General features: G+C 42.7%; 1 protein-coding gene across 9 annotated transcripts in view; it reads left to right on the top strand.

The window, feature by feature from the left end:
* TACC1 (transforming acidic coiled-coil containing protein 1) overlaps positions 1 to 22394 on the top strand; it is a 127288-nt gene that overhangs the window by 61228 nt on the left and 43666 nt on the right. For 6 of the 9 annotated variants that reach the window (XM_064368686.1, XM_064368687.1, XM_012476032.2 and 3 more), the window contains exon 2: positions 914 to 1029. The exons of the other annotated variants lie outside the window; for them this stretch is intronic. Coding sequence is in view for 4 of the 6 variants with exons in the window: in XM_012476032.2 (XP_012331455.2) it covers positions 914 to 1029 (116 nt within the window). In the remaining 2 variants the exon portion in view is untranslated. The remainder of the gene's footprint in view (positions 1 to 913; positions 1030 to 22394) is intronic. 9 annotated transcript variants of the gene reach the window in all.

Below are 22394 nucleotides of genomic sequence, written 5' to 3'. Positions count from 1 at the left end.
CCGTGGCTCCCTCTGTGTGCGTGTGTGTGGTCGCCACCCGCGAAACCGTCCTCACGGCCGTGCCGCGTCCCCACCCGGAGCCAGGTCCCCGTGTGCGTCCGAAAGTTCAGGATCTTCTGTCCTCCCGTGTGTTTTCTGGCCCCCATTTCGCTAGGAGCTTTCCGAACCCAACCCAGAATCTGCAGTCTCTCCGCATCCCCGCTGGCCTCGGTCACTTTCTCTAAGCTTCGACCCCCAGCCCCCGCCCCTTCACACAGGGGCAGTGTCACTGATCTCACCCGGTGCAACTTAGGGCCCTCCTGTGGGGAAGAAGTCACGCCCCGGCCCTTTCTGGGGCCCTACCGTGTACCCAAAATGCAGCCGCGGTGAAGAAGGTCGCGTGATGACAGGCCCCTGGCAGCTGCTGGGAAATGGTGGTCTCTGCTGGGCTGTCACCCGCGTGATTGCAGAAGGCAGGTGACAGCATTCTTAGCCTTGGGCCCAGGGAGTTCTAGACAGGTAGAGGCCTACAGAGCAAAAAGGAATGCCTTGCATCATCGGCCTAACTCGGGGGTGGGACCAGTATTAATTGTTAAAGCATCTGGCAAGGGGCTCTTGTGACAAAAGGAGTCTGTTGAAAAAGCGCATTTTTCAGGTGTCTGAGGGAAGAATGACCTCAAAAATAAATGGTGCTGGAGAAAAGCTCCAGGGAATGGAGGAGCTTTCAGAGAGACAGGATGCCAGCCTGAGAAACCCAAGGAGGGTTCTGCTCAGAGACCTCAGCTGCCTCCTGCGGGCCAGACCCTGCTGAGGACCGGTTGGCTGTGAAGTTAGACAAACGTGCTGGACTTTTAGCCTTGGTGAATATGTAGATTTCAAAGGGTGTCGGAAATACCGTTGAAAGTGGTAATTCCTCATTTTTCCTCCTTGGCAGCTCGGATTCTGAAGGTAATTTTGAGACTCCTGAAGCTGAAACCCCGATCCGATCACCTCTCAAAGAGTCCTGCGATCCATCACTCGGATTGGTGGGATCTGGGACCAAAAGCCAAGGTAAAGAAAAACTTGCATTTTTCCTGCTTGTTTTGTTTTGAAAGTTTTGAAAAATGTCAATGAAGGAAGGAAAAAAGTGTAAATTTAGGACCATTTCAGAGGGTTTGGATTGTTTACCCAGAAAGAGCTGTTTTAAACCTCCTGGTTTATTTATTTATTTTTAGATGTGTGGTAATCAGGCTTTCTCCTCTGAGTAGAGTTTGTGCATTTGCAGTATGAGATTACCATTATCAAACATTACTACTAGGCCTTTTTCCTCATCCCCTAAAAAAAAAATGTGTATGGTACTAAAGTAGGAAGATCGTGTTTATATTTGACTTCACAAATTCCTCAGGCTAAGTTGCTTTCTACTGGGGTGTGGCTGGAGACAAAAATTACAGGTAAGACTTGACTTAATGTTTGATAAGGAGGATTCTTCAGAGCCTGTTTCAGTATCACTAACCTCGCCCACTTCCATGCAGGAATGTGGTGAGCCCTTCAGTCTGCTTAAGAAAACCTGGCACGTGGGTTCCCTCCCAACCCCTCAAGAGCCTAGCCCTTCATCTGCAGGAGTTTCTGCTGTCTCACTTAATTAGTAGAAACCTTTTTTTGTCACACAGCCAGTCTGGAATAAAATTTCACCTGTCCCCACAGAATTCATATGTTTAGTCACTAAACAGATTGCACTGTGATTCAGCAGTGAAGTCCTGTTCTCACGGAGCTAAAGTGGAGAGAGAACCTGTTAAGGGTTAAGCAAAATATCTGTGTCAGCTTGTGTGAAGCACTGTGGAAAAAAATAAGGCAGGGGAAGAGAGAATAGGGAATATGGGGTGGGGATAGGGAAGTCCCAGAAGAGGAGTTAGGAGGAGCATTCATGATTAGGTGACTTGAATAGAACCCTGAAGGCAGATTGAGGGAGCAGGCCTTGGAGGTTCCTGAGGTAGGAACCTTTCCAGCAGAAGGAGTGGCATCTGCAAAGGTCTGACAGCACCAGCCTGCTGCAGGTGAGACCCTAAGGTGCAGGGTTCATGGTACGGTTTGAGAACCAGCCCGGAGGTCACTGTGGACTGACTACTCAGAGAGCAGGAGGAGCTGAAGTCATTGTGGTCAGAGGAGGTCCAGATGATGATGCTCCTTCAGTGAGGACTTGATTTTCTTTCTGAGGAAGGTGGAAAGCCACTGGAGGGTACATGAATTTCCAAGGACTGCTATAACAAAGTAACTGAGTGGCTTACAACAACAGAAATTTATTCTCTAACAGTCCTGGATAATTGAAATCAGAACCAGAAGTCTGAAGTCAAGGTGATGGCGGGGCCTTGCTCCCTCTGAAGGCTCCAGGAAGAGTCCGTTCTCACCTCTTCTGGCCTCTGCTGGGTGTCTTTAATCCTTAATGTTCTTTGACTTGTGGCAGCAGAGCTCTCGTCTCTGCCTCATCACATGGCCGTCTTCTTCCTATGTACCTGTCTTCCCACGCCCTTCCTGTAAGGACACCAGTTGTTGAAGTTAGGGCCCACCCTAATCCAGTTTGACCTCATCTTAACGGTAACATTTTCAAAGATACTATTTCTAAATAAAGTCACATTCACAGATACTAGGAGTTGGGACTTCAACATATTGTTTTGAGAGACACAATTCAACCCGTAACAGAGGGTTTTGAGCAGAGGGACTGTGCTTTGACGTCGTTTGTAAAAGGCTCCCTGGCTGCTGTATGGAAAAGGGACTGTAGGATGGAGGTCCTTTTTATGTGGTTTCTCTGTTCCAGTATCTGACAGTCACCCTGAAGTGGCAGAGCCAGCTTTCAGTTATCTAGCTACCTAAATTTTGCACTGAATGTGACTTCTTCTCTCCCCAGTAAGTATGTTTATTGCTTAGCAACTTCTTCATAGGTTGCCTAGGGAAGTCAAGTTACTGTGGGAAAATAGACTGGATGATGGAGCTGGAATTACTGGCAAAATGACATCAGCAAAAAGCTGATTTGGTTTTGCTTTAAACTGAGGGCTCCATGCTGTGCTTACCCCACTGAGAATTCAACAATGCCCTCAACTTGCCCTGGGTTGCATTTTGCCATTGTTTTAGGCAGGGACGACATGGGAATAGGCAAGTTTATATGCTGGAGAATTTGTGTGTGACATGTAGCTGTGTAGCACTCTCAGTGATGAAGATACCGCTTGTTCCTTATAGCTTCCCTTTTCTTCTGTAGAGATTGGCAGATCAGACGGGAGATTTTAAAGCTTGAAAGAACTATTTGGTGGCCTTCCCATCAAATTTAAATAAAGCTCCTAAGACACATGTTAAGGAGCTGTTTGAAAGCCTTTTTGAATTGCTGTCAGCTTGGGCGGCCCTTCCTCATCGTTTTGTCAGCTGTTAGACTGATTCATCCTGCCAGTTTCTTTGCCAGTTGAATAGAGGCCTGGATGACCTGGGCCCCCAAAGCCACAGAGACCCAATTGTTTGGTCCTTCCTGTACCAGTGACTCTCACACTCTTTTTCATTCTCTCTAAAAGGAAAACTTTTAAATGTTTATGGATCAGGAAAGCTCTGTGGAGTAGTTCATGAATGCAGACTGTAATTGTGGGGGTGGAGGAGTGTCCAGTCCAGGAAACAACCCTGCATGTTATGAAGGCTTTCAGTTTAGGCTCTTTAAACAATAGGATGACTGCTTATCAGCCTGGTCGTACCCTGACTTCCAGGGTCCTTGTGTGCAACATCTAGTCCAGAGTACTGCTGATGACCTTGTAGCACACAGACAGCAAGTGTGCAAAGACAGCCAGAGCACACGTCTGACTGGGGGAATTCCAGTGGGCAGAAGGCCCTTCAGAGTCATTTCATATTGAAGTTTAATTTCTGGGACTAGATAAGTTCCCTTTCTTCCAAAATTATTGATTGTTTTGTTCCTCATAGTCTTTCATATTTCTGTGGTTCTAAGATGTGGTTGGACAGCATTTATAAATTATGTAAGACTTAATCATTCTGGAGGAAAGATTTATGACGAGTTAGGCAGTCAAGAGTTAGAGATGAAATATGCAAAGATTCTGACTTCCTGGTATATAATGACCCTCAAATGTGTGGGCTATGTTTACAATACCCATGGCTCCTATGCTCACTTCTGTGTAATGATTTGAACTCAGGAAAACATCTAACACTATTTTGAAATGACTTTTCTTATATTGAAACTACTTTAAGAACTTGCAGTATCTAAACTCTTTAGTGATTCTTCCTAAGAGTTGTATGCCAGGAGTTAAGTGGTGCATAAGGTTGTAGATTTTTTTTATTTTTGAATTCACATATAGAAGCTGCTTTTAGGCTTACTGGTAAAATAAAACTCTAGCCAAAGAGATTTCCTGAAAATAACCAGACTGGCAGCTGTAAAGCTTGGGCTGGCCTGTATTTGTTGTCTGTTTTCTCCCACAAAAGATGTTTAACATTGCTGCTATTGTATTGTTTTTTCTCTTTGCTGGGAAATATATTGGTGAAGAAACATCCCCTAGGAATGGACCTTTGAGGAGGTACAATCTCAAGTTCATCCTCTGTTTTGTTTTTTGAGATGGAATCTCTGTCTAGACTGGAGTGCAGTGGCATGATCATAGCTCACTGCAGCTGCCAACTCCTGGGCTCAAGTGATCCTCCTGCCTCAGCCTCCTGAGTAGCTGGGACCATAGGCACACACTACCATGCCTGGCTAACTTTTAAATTTTTTATAAAGACAGGGTCTTGCCATGTTGCCTAGGCTGATCTCAAACTCCTGGCCTAAAGGGATTCTCCCACCTTAGCCACCCAGAGTCCTGGGATTACAGGCATGAGCTACCATGCCTGGCTTTTGTGTGTGTGTGTTTTATGGAGGACTTAGTGGCTGTGGCTTTGTGTAGCTGTTTTAGTCACAAAAACTGCAGTGGGTACATTCTGCCCCTTGAGTTTCTCCTTCACCAACATAGCCCTCCTTCCTCAAGCACACACAGCTTTATCTACAGATTGTTACCTCTCTTTGAGAAAGAGAATCTTAATTGGTGCAGAAGCTCTCACATCACCCTTGGAACAACTTGTTATACCTCTCCAGTTTGATGTGTTAATTAAATGCCTAAGTATTTCAAAGACATACTGTTGTTCTCTGGAATTTTCCCCAGAATAGAAGGAAAGAGATAAATGGGATCTATACATAGATATTTACTGCCTCAGGTCTGTGGGGGAATGCCAAGTTGTTTGTTGACACAGTTTTGGTATTCTTGATCAGAATCAGCAAACTGGGCTCATAGGCCGAACCCTGCCTGCCCCATTTTTTTGCATGGCTCTCGAGCGGAAGAATGAGTTTTACATTTTTTGATGGTTTAATGGTGATGTGTGAAAACTATGTGAAATTCAAATTTCAGGCCCCATAAAGTTTCATATATGTATGTATGTATATATACATATATGTGTGTGTGTGTGTGTGTGTGTGTGTGTGTGTGTGTGTGTGTGTAAAATTTGGTAGATACGGGGTGTTGCTATGTTGCCCAGGCTAGTCTTGAACTCCAGGACTCAAGTAACCTCAGCCTCTCAAAATGCTGGGATTTCAGGTTTCAAACACTGCTTTCATCCCCATAAATAAGTTTTTATTGGAATACAGCCATTCTCTTTCATTCAGGTATTGTGTATGTCTGCTTTTGCTCTACAGTAGCTGGATTGAGTACTTGGAACAGAGACCAAATGTTGGCAAAAGGCTAACATATTTACTGTATTGTACAGAAAAAAATTGTCAATGTATGTCTGTACTTATGACAATTTCAGTAAAAATACAAAGTTTAAGTAAGTTGGGATGATGACTTTAAAAATAAAAAGGTAGCAAGGTTATAGTTGCGAACAAATGACCTGTGGGCACGAGGTGCCATTAGTCTAGGCCTGCATGTTCAAGGAAGGCCCAGGGAGAACCTGATGTGGCCTGGCTATTTGTCATCTTTGCAAAAGTGTAGTGATATAATTGGTCTGTCAACGAACTTGATTTTCAATTGACTCAAAGATCTAAGGAGGAATAAAAATTATTTAGAGCTGGATGTGGTAGCTCATGCCTGTAATCCCAGCACTTTGGGAGGCCGAAGCGGGTGGATCACCTGTGGTCAGGAGTTTAAGACCAGCCTGGCCAACATGGTGAAACCCTGTGTCTACTAAAAATACAAAAATTAGCCAGGTATGGTGGCGGGCACCTGTAATCCCAGCTACTCAGGAGGCTGAGGCAGGAGAATCGCTTAAACCTGGGATGCAGAGGTTGCAGTGAGCCGAGATGGCACCATTGTACTCCAGCCTGGGCAACGAGAGTAAAACTCCATCTCAAAAAAAAAAAAATTATTTAAAAAGGAACTTAGGGAAGAATGGGGAGAATTTTGGAATCATTTAATAGAAGTACAAACACATAGACTTTTAACTTTTGCCCATTAAATTTTTTTAACATTTTGTTTTGTTGAATTAAAAAAAAGAAAAAATAGTGATGGGGTTTCACTATGTTTCCCAGGCTGATCTCAAACTGCTGGGCTCAAGTGATCCTCCCACCTTGGCCTCCCAAAGTGTTGGGGTTACAGGCATGAGCCAACCGCACTCAATCCATTAAATGTCTTTAATGTAACTTTGGTTGTGTGATAATTTGTAAGTTGACTGTGCAGATCTCTTAAAAGGTTGGTATGGTGTATTTTTAGAATGTTTTAGAGAGAGAGAGAGAGAGAGTGTGTGTGTGTGTGAGAGAGAGAGAGAGAGATACAGAAAACACAGAATGGAAACCTTGTTAAAATCTGAGCCTTTGATGTTTTATTCTAAGGCTAAGGCTTTGGGTTATATGTTTAATCAAATACTATGTGAAAAATTTTCCTTAGGTACACATTGAAGTGTTCCATTCAAGTCTACAGGTATATCCTCCTAGGGATTTAGTTTAACAACCTTTCCCTGCCCCTGACAAGGGAATGCTTTATTGCTTTCCCAGAAATGACTACTTAGGACCCTTCATATGACCTAGTCTATCAGTCCAACCCGTGTGCTCCTTCAGCAGCATCCCAGGCTAATTCTTTTAATTTAATTTTAATTTTTTAATGTTTTGCTATGATTAGCTCTTTCACAGTTTGATTTTTTTGTTTTATATAATTCCATTTTAAGGTGTTCAGAGCTGGAAAATCTTAGCTGCATGATATAGTTACTTTTTTTTTCATATATTTTTAGCTCTGAAGTTGGAGATTCCAACCAGCTAATAAATGGGATCAGAGTCACGTGGTTTTTTTGTTGTTGCTCTATCAAAATGCAAACATGCCACTAGGAAACACCTCTGCTTCTATGTGGTGCCTTACCCAAGGGAACGTCTTCTCGGGGAAAAAAAGTGTAATTTTTCCAGCAGAAACTTGTGAGAGTGCAGAACCACAGAGGACCAACAGTGTCTGAATAAAAAACTCCAGGGCAGGGGAGCAAAGTCTGCCTGTGGAAAGGAAAGATTTTAGTAACTGTCAAGTCACAGTTTTTCTTTTAAGATGAGTGATAAAATCAAAACCTGCCACTCCCCCATTTTGGGCTTACCCGAGCATTGAATAAAGTAGTATGACTTGCTTTGGTATTTTCTGGTGGCAGAGACACTTTTTACCTGTGTATGTGTTTTGGGAGCAGGCAGTCCTTCTAAATGCTGCCATGTAATGCCCCACCTACAAAATGGATGTGGTCTAAAGCCATTTAAGCATTTAAATAGCAGTTGTAGTATCTTTTTCAGGTGACCAGTTATACTACCCAGAGGAAGTCTTGGGGTGTGTAAACCATTTCATCACAATCTCCTAAATCCAGAGTAGTGATGGGAGATCATATTTATCCACCCAAAATAGTCTTCACAGTGGAGATTTGATAACCAAGCGTTGCTAAATTGCTTGGTGACTGTTAAAGCTGGGCTTAGAAAGGTGTTGCTGCTTGTCAGTTCAGGATCTCACCATCACCTTTCCATGTACATGACCTAATTTTATGAGTTCACACAAACATGATCACATCCCCAGGGTTTAGATTGATGGTGGCCAGACTCACAAGGGAATAATAATAATGGCATGGAGTATTTTATTAATTCACAAATGAAAAATGTATCTTGACATTTCTGCTTGGCAGATGCAGATACTCTCTTAGCCAGTCAAGGTACCTTCTTTTTTATATCATTACTGGAAATATGACAATAAATGACTGATCTATAGCTTTCCCATTACAAGATTCCCACCTGGCAGACCACCAGCTATCTGTTTCAGCCATGTTTATTTATTGGATGTGTTGGAAGCAAGTAATCTTTGCTTGCAGCATCTTATTTGATTTTTATAACCATGATTCGGTGAATCATGATTATGAATCACAAGTTATTTCCATTTCACAGATTGGGAAATTGAGGACAGAGCCTTTACTGCTAGTAGTGGACTTGGGTTTTGAATTCAGCTTTTAAGATTGCAGATCGGGAGCTCTTTGGAATATATTTTACAGCTTTTCTCTCCAGGGAATTTGTGAAGCCTCTCTCTTGTTCACTAAAGAGAAGACATATCAAGAGGAAATAAAGATTCTTAAAATGTTGCCAGAGCAGGGTGTGTGATGGGGAAAAGTGTCTTCTTAAGTATCCTGTTAAGTGATAGTAGTTTTAAAAAATCAGGAAATGCATCTTCCACATGTGTGAACTTGGCACATATTATTCTGAAGTATGAAATGTATTTTGGGAAGTTGAAACATCGGAAGTTAGGAAGCTTGCAGCAAGATTTAGTTATAGATTAATAGTCAAGCAAAAATCATCACTGCATAAGTAGTGCAGTGGGATTGAAAATGTTTTGCCTCCTCAGTGCCTAGCTTCAGCTCATCGGTGAAAAATAAAGAAGGAGTGGACAAATTCAGTGCCAGCTTTTGCATTCAGTCTCCACCTGAGTCATGCATGGGTGAGAAGAGGCAGGTGTGTGGAGGTGTTTGCAGCTGCCTGGGACTCCGTGCCTATTTTGTGATAGATAAAGGAGTTTTTAAGAGGCCTTTATTGATGACCTCTGGCTACATAACAGATTACTCCAAAACTGAAAACAATGAACATCTCATATAGTCTTTGTAGTTGGGAAATTTGGGAGCTGGGTGGTGTGGCTCAGGTCACTTGTGAGAATGCTGTCAAGATGTCTACTGGGACTGCAGTTGTTTAAAGACTTGACTGAGGCTGGAAGATCCTCTCCTAAGGCAACTCACTCATTCACCTGGGCTGTGAGTGCTGGCTGTTGGTGGGAGGCTGCAGTCCTAACCATGTGGACTACTGCTAGATTGCTTGAGTGTCCTCACAGCATGGCAGCTGGCTGCCCTGGGGTGAGTGATCCAAGAGCAAGCAAGATAAAAGCTGCGGTGTCTTCTGTGACTTAGCCTCAAAAGTCACACTTATTTCCACAGTATCCTTTTGGTTATGCAGGTCAGTCCAAGAGCAAGGAGGTGAGACTTATTAGGACTATCTCCTGAAAGCTGGCTACCACACGGCCCTTTGCTGCTTTTTTAAAAACTTGCATGAAAGGATAAACAAGGGTATACATTCTTAGATGGCAAAGCTTTTCCCATTGCTTTCTTCCTTTGGAGTCTCTTCACTGCCCTCCCAACCCCACTCCTTCCTGCTGCCCTCCTCCTTAAACGGGAGCAGAACTGGCCAAAGAAATGCTACAGCCGCCTGTTGGCTTGTGGTCCTGCCATCAACGTGTGTCATGCACCCAGCATGCTGGCTGCGGTTGCTCTGTCTGGAGGCCCTCTCTTGCTGAACATTCCTCCCTCTTCTTCCTTATCCAGCATCAGCTTCTCGGCTCTGTGTGGGTGGTTGCTACTTTGTGAGAAAGGGAGTTGGTATTTTGAATTTTCCAGTAATTATTTCTGAAGAGATGCACATTATGGTTGTTTGGCAGCAACAGATTGAAGTTACACAATCCCAGATCTCTGCACAGGAGCCCCATCTGTTAGCACGTGCTCTTTCCCCCTTTGCTTTTCCTGCCAGAATAGCTTGGGGATGGAGGAGAAGTTTTGTGGGGAGGGCCTTCTATGATTTCTGTCTGTGGAAGAGGATTTCTACTCTGTTTAAACTATAACCTCAAACAAATCCAGATGGTTCCAGAACCCATGGGCATCTCATGAGTGAGAAGAAAAGACACATTCATTGCTGGACTTGGCTTCTCTGGAGGAGGCTTTGGCTTCCTGGTGGGTGGATACTTCCTCATAAGTGAGTCCCATCCTCTTACCTTATAATCTTGGCCTTCAGAGATACAGTTTGGGTCTCTTTTTATTTTTCTTCTTCTTCTTTTTTTTTTTTAAGAGAGGATATTGCTCTGTTGCCCAGTCTGGAGTGCAGTGGTACAATCATAGCTCACTGCAGCCTCAACTCCCAAGCTCAAGTGATTCTCCCGACTCAGCCTCCCGAGTAGCTGGGACCATAGGCATGTACCACTACATCCAGCTTGTGTCTCTTTTTAAATAAAATAGCATAAAGTACTGTTTTGGAAAGTTGAAGTGTTTTCTTCATCCTTACTACAAGCTTTTTTCAGTTTAGCGAGTGGTTTTCCAGATTATTCTTTGCCTGTAGAATCTTAAGTTTTAGGGGTAGCCTCTCTCAGGAGTTAGAAGCTTATCTCAGGACAACAGCAGTGCAGTTGGTGCCCTGTCTCATAAAAAGCAACGAAATTTGCCCTCCCTTAGCTTCTGGATAATGTTTTTGTTTGGTGTTTTTTTGAAGGTTAGGAAGGAAGGGGTTTAAACAGGTAGTTTGTTGTCTGGGTTCTATCAGAGGCTGTGTGTGTGTGTGTGTGTGTGTGTGTGTGTTTCTGTTTCTGCTTTGGTTGGTGAGACTTTTTTTTTTTTTGAGACAAGTCTCGCTCTGTCACTCAGGCTGAAGTGCAGTGGCGCGATCTTGGCTTACTGCAACCTGCGCCTCCCAGATTCAAGCGATTCTCCTGCCTCAGCCTCCCAAGTAACTGAAACTACAGGCACAGATCACCATGCCCAGCTAATTTTTTTGTATTTTTAGTAGTGATGCAGTTTCACTGTGTCAGCCAGGATGGTCTCGATCTCTTGACCTTTTGATCCGCCTGCCTCAGCCTCCCAAAGTGCTGGGGTTACAGGTGTGAGCCACCATGCCCGGCCGAGACATCTTAAAACTATGATGTACCTAAGAGGATGGTCTGCGTTGATTCACCCACCCCTCTCCCATGCTTCTGGGGAGCCTGGGCCCTAGTGGTTGTCGGGGAAATGTGAACTATGCAGCCCATACCCTTAGATTCTACTCCGCATTCCTGGAAAAGGACCTACTGTACGGTTGTTCCGACCCTGGACAGGAAACTGTGTCTACTTCTCCATTTTAAGGCTGATGACTAAGTGGCTGAGAATGTATACATATAAAATACATTTCAACATTGGAGGAATCAGAGGGACTGGGAACTCAAAGACATGAAACTGGGGGAAAAAAAACTCTCAAATTTTGGACTCTTTCCTAAATGCTAATATACAGCTGATTAACAGTCTCCTCAGGGCAGACCACTTGAGCAGAAAGGGTTGGTACCAGAATCATGCTTGTTTCCCTCCTGAAGCTCTTGATTCAGCTTAGGGGAAGAGGGCTGGGAGGGTAAGACCAAGGCACCAGAAAGGAGGACTGGGGTCTTCAGGGCAAAGGGCCAAGAGAAGAGCTGTGCCAAGCTGTCCCCCAGCTGTTAGCATAGAGCTGAGCCGCAGCATCACTGAACAACAATTAGATAGGCTTTGTCGGTATGCAGCAGATCGTCAGGTGAGGAGGGGTCCTTCGTGTATCAGATGCTTGCCCTACAGTGAGCACTGGTTGAGCATCAACTCTGGTTTGGGCACTCAGTTTCTGCTTCCAGGGATATGAAAAGTAAGGCCCCTGTGGGGCTTCAACTCTGGGGGGAGCTAGCCCTGTCCTGTTTCCCAGACCTCTTGGCTTCCTTGGCTTCCCAAGAAGTTTTAGCAGCAAAAGATAGGGAATTTGTGAGAGAGGAAATTCTCACACAAATCTGGAAGTCAAGTGTTAAAAGGAAAAAGTCAAATGTTAAAAATTAGAATTCAAAAAATCCCCCTGCCCACAAAGTGAAAAAAGCCTTTTGGGCTTGACAATTATCATAACTCTAGGACGTTTCGTATACCATACTTGGCTATATCTGTTGTGGAAGAGAGAGGTGACGTCATTTTTTCACCTCTTTCCATAAATAGAATTTATGTAGCACATGCGGGCTTCCTCAAGAGAAATTTAAAACCCCAAATTGATCGGATGGTGAGACCTACCACCTCTCTCAAGCATGTGTCTCTCCAAGTGACACACATAAGAGACTATTTAAAGCATATACTGTGGCTGTGTGTGCTGGCTCACTTCTGTAATCCCAGCACTTTGGGAAGCCAAGGTGGGAGGATTGCTTGAGACCAGCCTGAGCAACAAAATGAGATCCCAAATGTACCAAAAAAAAAAAAAAAAAAAAAAAAAAATGAGGGCATGGTGGCATGTGCCTTTAGTCGCAGCTGTTCAGGAAGCTAAGGTGGGAGGATCACTTGAGACTGGGAGATTGAGGCTGCAGTGAGCCATAATCACCCCACTAATTACCCCACTGTACTCCACCCTGGACAATAGAGCAAGACTTTATCTCAAAGAAAAAAAAAGAAATGATAATCTGTGTGGTATAGTTGAACATTTTATTAGAAATTACAGGACACTCCTCCTGCTCCATTTCCTTTGGGCCTAAGCCTCCGTGTTCTTTTTTAAAAAATAGTTTCATTGAGATATAGTTTATCTGCCATACAATTTACCATTTAAAAGCTGTACAGTAGTTTTTAATTTACCAACAGAGTTGCACAACTGTCAACTCAATCTAATTGTTAGAACATTTTATCACCCCGAAAGGAAATCCTATACCCATTAGCAGTCACACTCCATTCCTCTTCCTTCCCACCTCCCAGTCCTAGGCAACTGATGATCTAGTTTGTGTCTTGATAGATTTGTTTATCTAGACATTTCATATGAGTGGAATAGGAGAATATGTAGTCTTGTATGACTGAGTCAGTTCACTAACCATAATGTTTTCAAGGTTCAGCTATGTTGTACCAACTATTAGGACTTTATTCCTTTTTTATTGCTGAACAATACTCCATTTTATTGATATACCATATTTTATTTACCTGTTTATCAGTTGACAGACATTTGGATTATTTCCACTTTTGGCTATGATGAATAATGCTGCTATGAACATTCACATTCATGGATTTCTTGGGTATATACCTAGGAGTAGAATTGCTAGGTCATATGGTAACTTTATGTCAAACATTTTCAGGAACTGCCAAACTTTTTGAAAGTAGCTACACCATTTTACATTTCTGCCAGTAGTATTTGAGGGTTTCAGTTTCTCCACATCCTCTCCAACACTTCTTATTGTCAGTCTGTTTAGTTATAGCCATCCCAGTAGGTGTGAAGTAGTTTTGATTTGCATATGGTTTTCATTTGCATTTCCCTAATGGCTAACGATATTGAGCATCTTTTCATGTAGCTATTGGGTATTTGTATATGTTGGGTTTTTTTAGGTTTTGTTTTTTTTTTTTTTTTTTTTTTTTTTGAGATGAAGTCTTGCTCTGTCACCAAGGCTAGCATGCAGTGGTGTGATCTTGGCTCTGCATCCTCCACTCCCGGGTTCAAGCAATTCTCCTTCAGCAGTCTCCTGAGTAGCTGGGATACAGGTGTATACCACCATGCCTGGCTAATTTTTTTGTATTTTGTTAGTAGAGATGGGGTTTCACCATGTTGGCCAGGCTGTTCTCGAACTCCTGATCTTGTGATCCGCCTGCCTTAGCTTCCCAAAGTGCTGGGACCACAGGTGTGAGCCACCACACTCAGACTGTATATATTCTTTAGAGAAATGTCTATTCAGATTATTTCTCCACTTTTTAATTAGGTTATTTATATTTTTTTATCACTAAGTTATATATTCTAGATGCAAATTCCTTTTTAGATATGTTACTAAATATTTTTTTCCATTGTCTTTTCTCTCTTTATTTTCTATTTTTTTTTTTTTTTTTTTTTTGAGACAGAGTCTTGCTCTGTTGCCAGGCTGGAGTGCAGTGGTTCAGTCTGGGCTCACTGCAGCCTCTGCCTCCTGGTTCAAGCGATTCTCTTGCCTCAGCCTCCTGAGTAGCTGAGACTATAGGTGTGTGCTACCATGTCCAGCTAATTTTTTGTATATATATATATTTTTTTTTAGTAGAGATGGGATTTCATCATGTTGGCCAGGATGTCATTTCTTGATGATATCATTTGAAATGCAAAAGTTTTTAATTTTGGTAACATGCAGTTTACTTATTTTGTCTCTCATGCCTTTAATGTCATATCTAAGAAGATTTTGCCTAACCCACAATCACAAAGATTTACTTTTCTGTTTTAACAGTTTTATAGTGTGAGCTCTTACGTTTAGATCTGTGATCCATTTTGAGTTAGTTTCTGCATGTGGTGTAAGGGAGTAGTCCAGCTTCATTCTTTTGCATGTGGATATCCAGTTGTCCCAGCACCATTTGTCAAAAAGATTATTCTTTTCCTCATTCAATTAACTTTGCACCCTTGTAAAAAATCAGTTGGCCACAGGTACAAGGAGTGATTTCTGAACTCTCAGTTTTGTTTCTCTGATCTGTATGTCTCTTGATATGCTGGTACCACCACACTGTCTTGATTACTATAGCTTTGTAGTAAATTTTGAAATCAAGAAGTATGAGGCCTCCAAATTTGACCATTTTTTCAAGATTGTTTTAGCTATTCTGAGTCCATTGCATTTCTATATGAATTTTAGAATCAGTTTGTTAATTATTGCAAAGAAGGCAGCTGGGATTTTAATATTGATTGTGTTTAATCTGTAAAAAAATTTGGGAAGTATTGCCATCTTAACATTAAATCTTCCAATCCATGAACATGGGATATCTTTCATTTATTTAAGTCTTCAATTGCTTCAAACAATGTTGTTGTTGTTGTTGTTTGTTTGTTTGTTTTTTGAGATGGAGTCTCCCTCTTTCGCTCAGGCTGGAGTGCAATGGTGTGATCTCCGCTCACTGCAACCTCTGCCTCCTGGGTTCAAGCGATTTTCCTCCCTCAGCCTCGAGTTGCTGGGACTGCAGGTGCAAACCACCATGCCTGGCTAATTTTTTGTATTTTTTTAATAGAGACAGGGTTTTACCATGTTAGGATGGTCTCAATCTTTTGACCTTGTGATCTGCCTGCCTTGGCCTCCCAAAGTGCTGGGATTACAGGCATGAGCCACTGTACCCAGCCAAAACAATGTTTTTGTTGTTGTTGTTGTTGTTTGTTTGTTTTTTGAGACATGGTCTTGCTCTGTCACCCAACCTGAATTGCATTGGTGTGATCATGGCTCACTGCAGCCTCAGTGGCTCACTGCAGCCTCAACCTCCTAGGCTTAGGCCATCCTCCTGCTTCAGCCTCCCTAGTATCTGGAACCACAGACATGTGCCACCATATCCAGGTGATTTTTAAATTATTTGTAGAGACAGGGTCTATGTTGCCCAGGCTGGTTTCAAACTCCTGAGCTTAAGTGATCCTCCTGTCTGCTACTCCCAAAGTGCCAGGATTACAGGTGTGAGCCATTGCTCCTGGCCCTGTAGTTTTTATAGTATAAGTTGTCTCAGTCTGTTTTGCATTGCTGTAAAGCAGGGGTCCCCAACCCCTGGGCCTATTAGGAATGGGCCACACAGCAGGAGGTGAGCATTACTCCCTGAGCTCCGCCTCCTGTCAGATCAGTAGTGGTGTTAGAGTGGGAACCCTGTTGTGAAGGGCACATGCCAGGGGTCTAGGTTTGCACTCCTTATGAGAATCTAATCCCTGATGATCTGAACTGGAACAGTTTCATCCCAAAACCATATCCCCACCTCCCATCTCCCCGATCCATGGAAAAATTGTCTTCCATGAAACCAGTCCCTGGTGCCAAAAAGTTTGGTGACCGCTGCTGTAAAGGAATACCTGAGGCTGGGTAATTTATAAAGAAAAGAGGTTTATTTGGCTCACAGTTCTACAGGCTGTAGAAGAAACATGGCATAGGCATCTGTTTCTGCTGAGGGCATCAGGGAGCTTCCAGTTCTGGCAGAAGGCAAAAGGTGTGTCACATGGCGAGAGAGGAAAAGGAGAAAGAAAGAGAAAAGGAGGCCCTGGGCTCTTTGATAATCAGACCTGGGAAGAACTAATAGAATGAGAACTCACTTAGTACCTTCAGGACAAGAACAAGCCATTCATGAGGGATCCACCCCCATGACCCAGACACCTCCCACTAGGCCTTACCTGCAACACTGGGAATCAAATTTTAACATGAAATTTGGAGGTGACAAATATCCAAACTATATCAGTGTCTTATATTTCTTTTGTTAAATTATTTCCTAAATATTTTGTTTTTTTATACTGTCATAAATGGAATTGTTTTCTTAAAATTTTTTTTGGGGGCCGGGCGCGGTGGCTCACGCCTGTAATCCCAGCACTTTGGGAGGCCGAGGCGGGTGGATCACGAGGTCAAGAGATCGAGACCATCCTGGTCAACATGGTGAAACCCCATCTCTACTAAAAATACAAAAAATTAGCTGGGCATGGTGGCACGTGCCTGTAATCCCAGCTACTCAGGAGGCTGAGGCAGGAGAATTGCTTGAACCCAGGAGGCGGAGGTTGTGGTGAGCCAAGATCGTGCCATTGCACTCCGGCCTGGGTAACAAGAGTGAAACTCCGTCTCAAAAAAAAAAAAAAATTTTGGGGGGGGAATTTTCATTGCAAGTATACAATTGATTTTTACACATCGATCTTATATCCTACAGCCTTGTTGGTTTCATTTAGTTTTTTTGGTAGATTCCTTAGGACTTTCTATATACAAGATTATGTCATCTGCAAATAGAGATAGTTTTACTTCCTTTCCAATAGGGATGCCTTTTATTTCTTTTCTTGCCGATTACCTTGGTTAGAACTTCTAGAACAATTTTGAGGAGAAGTCACAAGAGCTGACATTTTTGTCTCGTTTTTGACATTAGAGTGAGAGCATTCAGTCTTCTATCTTTAAATGTGAACATCAGCTGTGGGTTTTTCGTAAATGCCCTTTATTAAGTTGAGGAGGTTCCCTTCTAGTCCTAGTTTGTTTAGTGTTTTTATCATAAAAGGGTGTTGGATTTTGTCAAATGCTTTTTCTATGTATATTGACATCATGTGAGTTTTGTCCTCTGTTCTGTTGATTGTTGTATATTACATTAATCAATTTTCAGATATTAAAGCAACCTTGCATTCCTGGGATAAATCCTGCTTGTTTGTGGTGTGTAATCCTTTTTATGTGTTGCTGAATTTCATTTACTAGTATTTTGTTGAGGATTTTTTCATCTGTATTCAGTAGGAGATACTGGTCTGTAGTTTTTTTCCCCTTGTGATGCCTTTGTTTGGCTTTGGCATCAAAGTAATATTGGCGTGATGGAATGAGTTGGAAAGTGCTGCTTTCCTCAGTATGTTTTTGGAAGAGTTTACGAACAATTGGTATTAATTCTTTAAATATTTGGTAGAATTCACCAGTATGGTCCAGATCTTTTCTTTGGGGGAAATTTTAAACTTACCAGCTTAATCTCTCTGCCTATTTTAGATCCATTCGCATTTTCTGTTTCCTCTTGAGTTGGTTTCATTAGTTTGTGTCTTTCTTGGCATTTATCTATTTTATTGAAATTGCCTAATTTGTTAGCTTACAGTTACTCATAGTATCTTTTCTTATTTTTTAATGGAATTAATACATTCTACTGTGCCTTTTTCCCAGGGTTGATTTGAGGATCAAGTTAGGTAATGTTTATAGAAGTGCTTTGAAGGCTGTATGAGTATTTTATTTGTTCTAAATTTTTAATTTAGAAAACATAATTGTTCTAGAACCAATTTTAGTTATTAAATTCCTTTGCATTTTTCACACTTTGTCAGGAGTAGCCCAGAGTTTACCACTGTTGCAGTTTTTTATTTTTCAGATGGGGCCTCGCTCTTTTGCCCAGACTGCAGTGCAGTGGTGCTGTCACAGCTTACTATAGCCTCAGACCTCCTAGGCTCAAGTGATCCTTCTGCCTCAGCCTCCTGAATAGCTGGGACTGTAGGCAGACACCACTGCACTCAGCTAATTTTTAATTTTTTTGTAGAATCAGGGTCTTCCTATGTTGATCAGGCTGGTCTCAAACTCCTGGGCCCAAGTGATCTCCCCACCTTGGCCTCCCAACTGTCTACAGTTTATGAAGTTTAACATTTGTGATTTGCTCCTCTTTTGTGAGTTGCACTTGAGGGTAGAGATTATTACCCTTGTTACCAAAGGAATACGAATTAAGATTGAGTTGAAAGGGCAATTAAAGTGATATTGGGACCTATCTGCCTATTTCTTGAGGGATAGAGAACATAGATCCTATACTATCAGGGTCAAAGGGCATCAGTGCCCCATCAGGAAGTCATCTTTGGGCTCTGACCCATTTGTTCCTGGCTAGCACCGAGAGCAGCTGTTTTCTTTCTTCTCTGAGGAATCAGTGAGCATGGCCCATTCTTTGGTTTCCTCTCATAGCCCATACATTAGATGCATTATATTCATTCCCGCCTCTTCCCAGCTTGCTTCTAAGTCAATAATAAAGGTCCTTTAAAAATACAAATCAGCTGGCTTTCAAAAATAAAGCATCATTTTTTTCTAGAGGTTTCTTCTTGTGCTGAATACGAAAACAAATTTAAAAAGGAAATAACTAATTGAGAAAGGGAAGCTGGTGACACAGGAAATGACTCCTTTAAAAGCAGGAGTCCAGGCACAGGGTTTTCTGTGCAAACGTGTTGTGGGCCTTGAGGTGATAATCCTGTGAGGCAGTGGTAGGGCTTTCCTCCTGATTCAGTACTCAGCTAGTCTCAAGGGGCCTTGGGTGTGGCTTTTGCCTCCTTAACTGGATGCTGAATAGGCCCCTTGCACTTATTTTGGGACTCAGTTGTGCCTGTGCCTAGCACACGGTGTGCTGCTGCTGATAAAGACCTGTGCTCGGTTGGTTGGCTAGATGGTGATCTGTGAAGATATTCTGTGGTTCCAATTTAGGGCTTCAGGTCCTGACAAAGCTACCAGTTTAAATGAATTGCAGAGTGCCGACGTCGAACATCTGGTTTGGATCTTTATTAGAATTTCTTAATACTGTGGCTTACAGTCAATTGCTTTTATATGTTTGTAAAATTTCACCATTAGTGCTGAGCCTTCCAAATTTGTGGCATCCTTTGCATGTCTTTTGTGTGGCCCTCCGTGGCAGAGATGCACACTTGGGGCTTGAATTCAGAAATCTAGGCCACTGTGTTGGTAACCAGGGTGTCTATTAGTTTGTTGTCAGAGGCTTACTTAATATGAGACATTTTGCAACCTGGGCAGTTGTGTGAAGCTGTGGGGTCACCTCCACTAATGAGGACAGAGTAGAGCAGTGAGGGGATAATTTCATCTGTTTGAGATACCTGGTCCCATTGTGGTCGTGTGGGTTCCCTGTCTGACTTCTGGATGGTACTCAGAAGCGTGGCCCTGGGGGTTTGTTCTAGAGACAAGCCGTGTGCTTCCATTCTGGCTCCATGCTTGCCCTCAGTGGTGTGACAGCACAGAGCAATGTCCTTCATTCCATCATGCCATCAGCAGGAAGCCTGGAGCCCTTCTTCCTTGGTTTATGGTCCACTTGGGTTTTCTTAGGTTCATCCTATGACTGAACAGAAATTAGATGAGCGAGGATAGCTCTAGAATTAATTAGTGGGCTCTCAAACATGATTGAGTCATGGCCTCTGTGTGTGTGTGTGTGTGTGTGTGTGTGTGTGTGTGTGTGACAGACAGAGAATAAATTCCACCTCTCTGTCTTGGAAGGAGAAGGAGGGATGGGCTGGCCAGGTTGAGGATGGGAGTCCTGTGGTGAAATGGAGGCAGAGGATAAATGGGTAGAAGGGGACTCGGTTTTGGGTAAGAAGAGATTTTTGTGCTTACTAAGAAGGATTCTAGGCCTGTATTCTTGCTGCTCAATAGATTGTGTTTATGTATCAGTGGCTAACCTGTAGCTTGTGGAATATGCGGTGTCTTTTCTATATCAGTTCTCTGATTTTCCAGCTCCAACTGGGTTTTCAACAAGTCAGTTCTATTCTGATACTTACTTCCTAGAGTTAGCCTCAGACTTCAGGGGTTTCAGAGCTCAATGTCGCAAAACTGCTCTCACTTCAGATGCCAGTTGGAAGTCCCAGATCTCAGTCACTTGCACTTCTGTCTGACTTGGCTACAAATTTTGGGGTTTTCATACCCTCACCCAGGTTTGATCATTCATTAGAATGACTCCAAGAACTCAGGAAAATACAAATGTTTACTGGTTTATTATAAAGGATACAACTCAGAAACATGGAAGAGCTAGGTGTAAGGAGGGGTGTGTAGGTTCCACACCCTCTCTGGGAACGCCACCTGTCGTTGGCCGTGAGATCGGCATGTCTGCCAGGGATCTCTTGACCAGCAAGAGGGTCCTAATACCTGGAAGAGAGAGTGCATGGAAGAAAAGAGAGATAGAGAAATGGGTCTGGAGGTCTGAAATGAGCTGTGCTCAGATCAGCGATTTATTCTTGTGCACAAGAGTTTATATATGGTTTTACATACAGTGACTGACGTCAGTCTTCTTACAGAATCATTATCGGGGGGAACAGAAAGTTACAAAGCAACCAAGGGAGGGGGCAACATGCGGGTTTACCTAAAGGTCACAAAATATTATCCTCTTATCCATTGTTACAGAAAATAACATCAAGATAGGTAGGGCAAGCAATAAGCCAGGAAGGTAGCAATTTTCTAGTGACATGTGAATGATCTCAAGATTCTATGACTACGGGTAAACAGAGTCATAGAACACTGATTACAGGTAAACAGAGTCATAGAACTAGCCCAGAACAGTGACTTCAAGAGAAAAACAATAATCTGGCATTACCTCAGTCATGCCTTAGGAGCAGTGAACTGAGAGTGACTCTCTGCAAGCTTAACATTTCCCACGTCCTCCTGTAGCCACCTCACTTGACTGCACCCAGTGGAGGGAGAATGTGTCTGGACTCATACCCCGTCATGGCGGAGATACGGAGGGGTCTCTACGCTGGTGGGGGATCCCCACAGCCACCCTCCATGCACATCTAAGTGTTTGCCAGCCCAGAAGCTCTCTGAAGCTCATAGTTCAAGAATTTTTGTAACTTGGTCTCCAGCCCCCTTCCCCTCCCCAGAGATGGGGGGTGGGGAGGGTTGAAAATTGTCATCTTCTAATCATGTGTTTGGTCTTTCTGGTGGCCAGCCCCCTTCCTGAAGCCACTTGGACATGAGATATTGTTTATGTGTTTTGAGGTCAGAAAGAGCCTCTGTGTGTGTGTGAGAATACAGGAGACTTGTTCAAATTTTGGCAGCTTTCTCAATTATCATATCAAATGTCTAGAAACCCATAAAAAGGGCTATCTGTCTAAAGGAGAGGAAGTGGTGGACAGATACAAAATACTTTGTGATAATATTTCCCCTCTTCTAAGACTGTCAAGTTTTTTCATATATTTGAATTTTAACCCAGTATATTTTCAGCATACCAGAGTGCAAACTAGAATGTTAAACTGTTTCCCTCAATCTGTAAAATTTTGCATTCCATGCCTTTAGAGAGTGAGGGAAGAACTCTTTTCTACTGAGGATAGTCTTTATCCTGAATAAGCATAAAAAGCATCTACTGTTTAAGGGCACCCGTGGGCGATTCACACAACCTTTTAGATTTAGAGAAGGCTGACTATTGAAAGGAAGAGTTTCATTAAGAGCAACAAATGGGCCAGGAGTGGAAATTCTGGTTTATTTTTGTATTTCCTCTGTGTTTGCTTTTAATTCATCTACTGATTTAATCTCTGTCTGTATTCACCAAGCCGCCAGGCAATGCTGTGCTTGTGAGAATCAAACTCATTAAACTCATTCTAGAGAGAGAGCCTTTCAGTGCCCTGGAAGGGAAGAAGGTTTTTAGGAAACACAGGATTTCTGTAAAAATGTAAAGGCGCATAAAGGTAGGTTAGTTATGTAACAATGCTTTCAGATGAAAAGCAAGGCCTGACATTTATGGCCCAAACTCTTCATTATGGGAGACTGGGACCTGGAGCCTACTGAGAATCTGGGTATATGACTTCTTACTAAAGTTACTTGTGGTGTGATACCTGAAGTTTAGATTCTTTCCATTTTCTTTCTTTTCATTTCCCAGGGACTTGCTCTGTTGTCTAGGCTGGAGTGCAGTAGTGCGATCATAGATCACTGCAGCCTCTAACTCTTGGACTCAAGTGGTCCTCCCAGCTCAGCCTCCTGAATAGCTGGGACTACAGGCATGTGCCACTATGTCTGGCTAATTTACTTATATTTTTTGTAGAGATA

This window comes from Aotus nancymaae, unplaced genomic scaffold (genome assembly GCF_030222135.1).
Source record: "Aotus nancymaae isolate 86718 unplaced genomic scaffold, 86718_ANA_hifiasm-v0.15.2.pri h1tg000079l, whole genome shotgun sequence".
NCBI classification, from domain to species: domain Eukaryota; kingdom Metazoa; phylum Chordata; class Mammalia; order Primates; family Aotidae; genus Aotus; species Aotus nancymaae.
This window is presented reverse-complemented; position numbering and strand designations above follow the sequence as displayed.